This window comes from Erinaceus europaeus, chromosome 15 (genome assembly GCF_950295315.1).
Source record: "Erinaceus europaeus chromosome 15, mEriEur2.1, whole genome shotgun sequence".
In the NCBI taxonomy this organism is placed as follows: Eukaryota; Metazoa; Chordata; class Mammalia; order Eulipotyphla; family Erinaceidae; genus Erinaceus; species Erinaceus europaeus.
In genome coordinates, this window is record NC_080176.1 from 50388187 (window position 1) to 50396958 (window position 8772).

Sequence of the window (8772 nt, forward strand, 5' to 3'; positions counted from 1 at the left end):
GAGAGGGATTTATTTGAGGTCTAGGCCCATCAAGTCTGGGAATCTCAGGATTCCAAATAGGGCCCCAGCTGATGGGGTGGCCTGATAGTGACTAAAGAGTCATCGTTAAAGTATGCCAGTTACTCTTATTCGGCTTTTGAAGTCCTTGCTTTGATAGGGTTAGCTTTGGAGTGAGGGAGGGAAGTATAATAGGAAGTAGGTGAGGAGGGTATCTGAGTCTAAGTAGACACTATTTCATTATGAACTTTATACTGACTCACTGCAGACTACTGTGTATTTTTCAGGTATATATTTTGCCCTAATTTATGGATACATGTGAACATATACTCTATCTCACGGGACCTGATCTATATCTAGGTTTTGGGACAGGACCTTGTACTTTTTTGTGCTGACAGAGATGTAGAGGGGGAAAAAAAAGTGGGGGAAAAAGAGAGAGAGAGAGAGAGAGAGAGAAACTGACTATAGCACTGCAGCTTGCTGTATGTCAGATACCTTCCATGTGATGCCAGGATTTGAACCTGGGCCTCAAGCATGACAAGGCATGTGCCCTACCTAGTGAATCACCTCTTCCTTTCAAATGCATTTGGCGCTTACATTCTTTTATTAAGTCTAACTTTTGCTAACTGTCACAAACTTTGACATGTTTGCTTTTATTTTCATTCAGCTTCCTAGATATATGCTCTTTTGCCAGTCGATTATTTCTAAGTATTTAATTGCTAAATATTTGGGACTTCCAAAACATTCTTCAGTTACAGACGATTTACTCAGTCCTGTTGTGGCCTAGCATATATTCTTGTATATCACATTCAAATCTCTTTAAAGATGTATTGTATGGCAGAATGGTGGGCAGAGTAAGGACCCCTTAAATAAGGTGCACAACCCAAACCAAGCAGAAGCTGCACCTGACCTGGCATTCTGAATGGGAGGGTGGATGGCTCAGATACCCAGAGCTGAAGAAATAAGGAAATGCCCTCTTCTGGACTCCCTGCCTGAAAGCCGAATAAAACAAAGGCCACTTTCCTACAGGGCAGGCTGCAAAGAGCCTGAAGGCCCCCTTTTCCTGCTGGAGACAGACAGTTCACTGCTTGCCCTCATCTCCCAGAGCTAAACACAGGTACAAACCCACATGCCTTCTTCCTGTGCCCAGGCATGGACACACCTGGTTTGGGTTGTGCCTTTTATTGTTGTTGTAACTGGTACCATGGAATCTCTGTATTCCCATTATATATTGAGCACCTTTTGTGCCAGTGAGGGCTGAACTTGAGTGGACCAGCTCAGCAGTTTGCTGCTGGGAGTGAGGCAGTTACAGAAATGGAAGCAGGCTGGAACTGGTTCATACATGGTGGCCAGCTGATCAGAGCCAGATGAACAGGCCAGCACCCCAGCTTGGAACTGCAGGACACATCATACACACGCATGCACACCAGTTAGTTCATCTACATGCCTCTTGGCCAGGAGCCATGAAGGAGCCAAAAGGGATTTCTTGCTGAACAACAGTTCAGTTTAAGCCTTCCTTTATGTCACTGTCATGAAAGAGAATGGGGCACAAAAAGGCAATGTCCAGATTAAGCAAACGAGTCCTCATCTTGTTTTATTTAGAGGGTTAGTTCATTTTTAGGAATAATCCCATTTTCAGGACATATGGAGTTAAATTCTTTAGGGAGTTTCCATGGCAGAACTGAAGGCTTTTTAGAGCAGGAGAAACCCATGACTAAGTTCCATCAGCTTGCTGCTCCTTCTCTGAGCTGCCCCACCCTTATTAAATGACAGCACTGCTTCAAGTCTGGGTCCACGCAGATAATCAACACTGAAGTAGACAATCCACACTTGAGTAATTGGACATTATCTGTCTAGACTTTAATAGCATCTTTTATAATTTTTTAGGAGTTTGAAATGACTCATCCTCATGCTTTCTGTCTCAAAATCTGTAGAAACCCTATTCCATGAGGTATATACTTAGTATATTATCTTCTCAATTTTGCATGTAGAGAAGACGAACCAAAAGAAATGTTGGTGGGAAGTGTGTTCTCATTTCTGTAATGGTCCCTGTTGCCTGCCTATCCATTCAGTCATTGATTCATTTGCTCATTCTTTCATTCACTTATTCACTTGTTCATTCAGTGCACAAACTCGGAAGGAGCACTGCAGCTTTGGCACCAGGAGTTAGGATATGGTGATAAGCACACCCCAAAGTTTTTGTTTCACAGAACCCCACAACCTAGACATTAGACAACATCATGCAGATAAGAAGCATTAAAGCAACAGAGATAAGTACTGCACAGACAGACGTATGATGTGAAGGTGAGGGTAGGATCCTGACCTCCTAGGATGGGGCAGTTAAGGCTTCCCTGATGATTTTGCTTTAAGGACTGAGAGAAAGTGTCTCAGGAGGTGTTCTCCCCCCCACACACCCCATTTTGGAAGGGCACGTGGTAGAGGGTGGGGCTTCCAACTAGGGTTGCTGGAACCAGAGAAAGGAGTCATGAGGTAAAGGAAGAAGCTCAGAAGAGAGGCAGGCGGTCTCTGGCCATCTTAGTGACACAGGAGCCAGAGGCAGGCTTCATGCTGAGGAGTGACATGGTCAGAACTGGCAAGTGGCAGAGAGCACCTCGTGCAGCTGGGGATGGCAGTCTCTCCCAGTGGGAGACAGTGTGAGGAGTCAAACTGTAGTGTAGCCTGCTGCTGTGGAGGAGGGGGTGAAGAGCTGGAGGGGGTTGCACTTGCTGTGAGAGGGAAGGGACAGTGTGCCTCACACCCACAAAGGTGTCACCACCCCCCTTTGGGGGGAACAGTTCTGGAACCTTGCTTGAAGGCTAGGAATAATAGTCATCATGAAATCAGTTTTGGCCCTGTTGCTTCTAGCCCTTGAGGCATTGAGCAGAAGTGTCCTAGTGCATAATTTGGTTACTTCCCTTCCTCCCCTTCATTCTCCAGTCTGGGAAGATAAATGACTCGTAGCTAAAGTGAGCAGTTCAGTGTTTCTGGTGACAGAATAAGACATAATAAAGATAGATTTCACTCTCAGCAAAATAGAAAAATGTTTTTAAACTTGATCTTAAAATATCGCCACTACCATCACCACCCCCCAACTCCCCTGCCCTTCCTGTGCCTGTTTCCCGCCCAGGCAAGCTACACGGACCCCCAGAGCAAGCTTCGGTTCAGCACTATTGAAGAGTTCTCCTACATCCGGAGGCTGCCCTCTGATGTCATCACTGGCTACCTGGCCCTGAGAAAAGCCACCAGCATCGTCCCCTGAGCCTTGAAAGACAGAACTGCGGAGGGGAGCTGTTTCAGAGATGGGTTTTGGACTCCGTTTTGTTTCATGGAAACAAATGCATTCTGTCAATCTGGAAATGTCAGCGTTGCGCCTTGGAAGGAATGTTTGGCTCTTATTGAAGGGTTTTTTTTCCCCCTCTTTCTGTGTTTTCCCTCCAAGTGTGATATTTCCTGTTGAATTAAATTATTCTTTGGTTGTTGCCTCAAGTAAAGATGTTTGATTAAATAAATGGATGCTTACTAGAACCCAAGATCACACTGACATTAAACACGGTGAATTAAAAAAAAAAAAAAGTTTGGGGAGAAATATATAAAATTGTGCTTTTAATTGAACCCATGTAGGACCTCCCCCCCAAACTTTCACTTCAAAGTCGTGAACTCTCCTTACATTATGTTTAAAGACTCTACATTGAATCCTAGGGGGCTGGATTATTCCTGAGTCCTGTGACTCTTTGGAGCATGTCAGTCTTTATTGGGAGTGCTTAGAGCCCATCCAAAACTGGAACCGGAAAAGGAAGAGCTGAGTAACTAACTTGCTTTATCAAGCCATGGGCCCCAGGCTCTGAATCAGTCAGTCTTCTTCACCAAGAACCAAGAGATCCATGTCTGTAATTTAAACCTCTCAGTCTATGGGATTCTGTTTTAGTAGCCTGAGTTGCTTAGAACACCTGCCTTGCTGCCCCTGTTTCTGGAAATGTAGGGTAGAAGCAGGACTGCTCCTCCCAAGAAGGGCTTTTGTCTGGGTGCAGGATGCTCTCTGACCAAAGCCTGCTCCAGGTGTTTGCTTCTCCTTATAGAAAAGGAAACACTCGGGAGTCAGGCGATAGCACAGCGGGTTAAGCCACATGGCGCAAAACACAAGGACTGGCGTAAGGATCCCAGTTTGAGTCCCTGGCTCCCCACCTGTAGGGGAGTCACTTCACAGGTGGTGAAGCAGGTCTGCAGGTGTCTATCTTTCTCTCCCCCTCTGTCTTCTTCTCCTCTCTCCATTTCTCTCTCCCCTATCCAACAATGATGACATAAATAACAACAACAATAATAACTACTACAACATTAAAAAAAAAGAAGAAGAAGAAAGAAAAGGAAACACTCTTGGGCCAGGAGAGGGAGACTGTGGAGTAAAACAAAACTGAGTGCCACCCGGGGGACCACCTCAACTTAAACAAAAAGAACGTGGGCAGATTCTTTTCTCATGAAGGCTGGTGTCCTGGCCATCAAGTCTAACGCTGACTGCTGTGTGTACCTTGATCCTACCTTGTCAGTCTCCTGGACCCAGATCTGAGATGAGGGTGGATCCCTGTATCTGCCTGTCTGCCATGGGGGTTAGGGGAGTGACACCACCAGAGACCATTTTTATTCTTTCATAGCCATGAAACTGTCTCATAGGAAATAACCTTAGGGCTGGAGCAATTAGCATAGCAATTTATGCAACACACTTTCATGCCTGAAGCACCAGGGGTCCCAAATTCAGTCCGTAGTACTACCATAAGCCAGACAGCTGAGCAAAGCTCTGGTTAAAAAAAGAAATTAGGGGGCCGGGTGGTGGCTCACCTGGTTGAGCGCACATGTTATAATGAGCAAAGATGCAGGTTCGAGCCTCCAGCTCCCACCTGCAGAAGGAAAGCTTCACAGGTAGTGAAGCAGGGCTGCAGGTATCTCTGTCTTTCAACATCTCTGTCACCCCTCCCTCTCAATTTCTGGCTGTCTATCAAATAAATAAAAATAAATAACTTGATTATGAAAAATTAAAATAATAATACAGATTTCCAGGTCACACCCTAAACCTGACTCTCAGGGAGTGGGGTCCCGGCATCTACATTAGACAAATATCACAGTGTGACAGCCAGCCCCCCATGGACAGAGGAAGCACATGGACCAGACACCTTGCTCCCTTCTCTCCTGGTTCCTTGCCAACTCCTCTGTCAGCCTCTTTCCCCCAGACAGCTGTGGATTCTGAAGGACAGGTCATTTTTCTCACCTCAAGCAACAGGGGTCTAAGCTGAGACAAACTAGGTTTCAAGCTGTGAGCAATTCCAACTGAGTTCTCCCGCTGGTTTGGAAGAAGGAAGTTCAAGTTTGTGTTAAAATAGCCCTTGCTGACCAAGTCTGGTCCATCTGCACATTAGCATCACCTGGAGGAAGTAGGAGACTCTGGGAAGGTGTAAAAATACTAGAGATTCTGAGTCAACACCTGAGCTGGGACCTGGACTCAGTAGAGTATCAAATATCCAGATGATTCTAATGGAACCAGCATTGTGGGGGGCCACTGGCAGTGGGGCACCCAGTTAAACGCACATGATACTAAGTGCATGGACCTATTGCATAAGGATCCTGGTTCTAGCCTTCAGCTCCCCACCTGCAAGGAGGACACTTCACAAGTGGCGAAGCAGGTCTGCAGATGTCTATCTTTCTCTTCCCTTCTCTATTTTCCCCTCCTCTCTCAATTTCTCTCTGTCCAATAAAATGGGAAAAATGTCCACCAGGATCAATGGATTCATAGTGCAGGCACTGAGCCCTAGCGATAACCCTAGAGGCAAAACAAGAAGGGAAGGAAGGAAGGAACGAATGAACAAATGAACGAAGGAAGAGGACAGCATTGTGAACTCTTGCTGTTAAATCTAAAGAGAATATTTCATGTAGGGAAAGTACTCTTCATAGATGGGTGACTGTTTCCACCCCTGGGCCATGGGCAGTTTGGAAGGAAGTATAGTGTGTGTGTGTGTGTGTGTGTGTGTGTGTGTGTGTGTGTGTGTGTGTGTGTAAGATTTTATAAACATTTTAGTACTAATCTCAGAAACATGTCAACTGAAGATTATACCCTCTTCCATATCTCTCTCTCTCTCTCTCTCTCTCTCTCTCACACACACACACACACACACACACACACACACACACACATCTAAGTGCCCCCTCTCAGATCCCATCTTCATCTCTCCAATCCATCTTCTGTTTAACCCAGCTCCTATTAGATTTCCAGAAAAGTCCCCTCCTGTTTGGACATTTTCAGTGTTTTCATAGTTATTCTTTCCAACAGCCTGAAACACCCACCCCTCCAATTTCTGCTCTGCTGTCAGAGGACCTGTCCACAACTCTGGATAAGAACTTTGTTTATTGTGCACTTCCAGTGGTGATTCATTTCCAAATTCTTGTAATTCTGGCTTTGGCCTGTAGGGTCCAAAGGATAAACTCAGTCCTTTATACCAAAACAGTTAAATGAGAAATCTGATTGTTTTTTATAAGACCAAACTGAGGTCCAGTGTGCTCTGAGTGGAGTCTGACTCTTTTGTCTTATCTGCTACTTGACGTCACTTACAGTGTGTGAGAGCAGTCTGTTACTGGGCATAATGCATTGCTACCTGTAGGGCTGCAAACTGCTAAGGGCAGTTCTTGTGGGTATTTGTCCCCTCTCCCAAGTTAAGGTGTGTGTCCATCCAGATCACAAGTGTTTTTTAATAGCTAAGTCTAAGGTCTTTTCCATGTAGAATCTCATTTCTGAATCCATAGCCACTGGAAGGAGACATCAGACACTTGATGCTGTTCCCAGTGGTCTATAACCATGTGTAGTAAAAATAGGGAGTCAGGTGGTAGCGCGGTGGGTTAAGCTCACATGGTGCAAAGCGCAAAGACCAGCGTAAGGATCCCAGTTCAAGCCCCTGGCTCCCGACCTGCAAGGGGGTCGCTTCACAGGTGGTGAAGCAGGTCTGCAGGTGTCTATCTTTCTCTCCCCCTCTCTGTCTTCCCCTCCTCTCTCCATTTCTCTCTGTCCTATCCAACAACAACCACATCAATAACAGCGACAATAACTACAACAGTAAAACAATAAGGGCAACAAAAGGGAATAAATAAATAAATGTTAATTTAAAAAAAAAACAGTTAAAATAAAGGGTAAGGAAACAGACTCACAACCCATACCTTTTTTTAAAAAAAATATTTATTCCCTTTTGTTGCCCTTGTTATATTGTTGTAGCTACTATTGTTGGATAGGACAGAAAGAAATGGAGAGAGAGGGGGAGAGAAAGATACCTGTAGACCTGCTTCACCACCTGTGAAACGACACCCCTGCAGGGGCTCGAACCTGGATCCTAACGTTGGCTCTTGTGCTTTGCGCCACCTGCACTTAACCACTGTACTACCGCCCAACTCTCCAACCCATACCTTTTACCTTGGGAGAACTTCAGATTTTTTTTTTTTTTCTAGAGCACTGATCAGCTCTGGCTTATGGTGGTTTGGGGGACTGAACCTGGGACCTTGGAGCCTCATGTATGAGAGTCTCATTGAATAACCATTATGCTGTCTCCCCCCGCCCCCAGATGTTTCCAGTGGAGGGAATGAGACACACAACTCTGGCGGCTGAAATGGTGTGGTACTATACCCCTGTCATTGCATAGTTTTGTAAATTAATATTAAGTCACTAATAAAATTTTAAGAAAATATTGAAAGAGACTCATGGAGTATGGTACAAAAAAAAAAACGTGACTAAATAGGGTAGGCAGGTCAGACAGTCTAGATACCTTGGGAAGGCATGTCACCTTACTAGTACATAAAATTATTAATGTTACTTAAAATAGTGTTTGATCTCATATACATGTGTTGCCCTTATTTGGATCCCAGTTTAAACAAACAAACAAAAAAATTAGACATTTTTACCACATTTTGAAATTTGGCATTTGATGGTAGGAACTCTTATTCAATTATGATAATGACTTTGTGGTATTAAATGAAAGCGTTCATATCCTTCAGAGGCACATGCTGAAATATTTATGGGTGGAATAATGCATGACCTGGCTTTGCTCCTGGAGAATACAGAAAAAGGAAAAGATTGATGCAGTGTTGAAACAGGATTGGCCATGAGTTAGTAGTTTCTGAAGCTGAGTGGTGGGACACCTCTTTTCATATACATTTGAATTTCTCAGGACAAAAAAAAAACTATAATTTTCATTACTAAAAAAAATTGGCATGATTGATGTATTTATTTTATTAGTGATTTAATAAATTGTGAGATAAAGGGATATAACCCCACAGTGTTCCCACCACCAGGGTTGTGTCCTCATTCCCCCCATTGCAAACTGCAGTAGTTCTTGTAGGATCACAGATAGTTGACTCTCATTTCTATAAGTGTGTGTGTGTGTGTGTGTGTGTGTGTGTGTGTGTGTGTGTGTGTATTTCCTATGGTCCTGCCCACTACTTTTGGGTGTCTTTTTTTATTCTCCTCCATCTTCTTTCTCCAACTCTTGATGGAATTGGTTTTCAGAGCCCTCTGGTTACTTCCTAACATTTAACATTTACTCCTCTGGGCTTATGGACCAAAATTCTTCATGGGATCTTGTGGATACTGAAAGTTTGAGAAAAACTGTCTGAGTGGTATTAGTTCTTGAATCAAGGAAATGCCCAGTTCTTGGTATTTCACAAGGAATGATTGGAAGAAAGGAACCACCAAGTAGGTGAAGTTGTCATGTAAATACTTTAAAAAAAAAAAAACTTCATTGTGAGTGTTGT

At 44.1% G+C, this 8772-nt stretch overlaps 1 protein-coding gene across 2 annotated transcripts in view; it reads left to right on the forward strand.

The window, feature by feature from the left end:
• The window catches only part of INO80C (INO80 complex subunit C), a 33913-nt gene extending 26204 nt beyond the window's left edge, over positions 1-7709 (forward strand). Inside the window, exon 5 of one of the 2 annotated variants that reach the window (XM_060173727.1) lies at positions 7587-7709. In XM_060173727.1, coding sequence (XP_060029710.1) covers positions 7587-7664 — 78 coding nt within the window. In that variant the 3' untranslated portion in view covers positions 7665-7709. Of the gene's footprint in view, positions 1-3124; positions 3489-7586 lie in introns of those variants that run through there. The other variant, XM_007535550.3, reaches the window with a different exon arrangement.
• The last annotated feature ends 1063 nt before the right edge of the window (positions 7710-8772 follow it).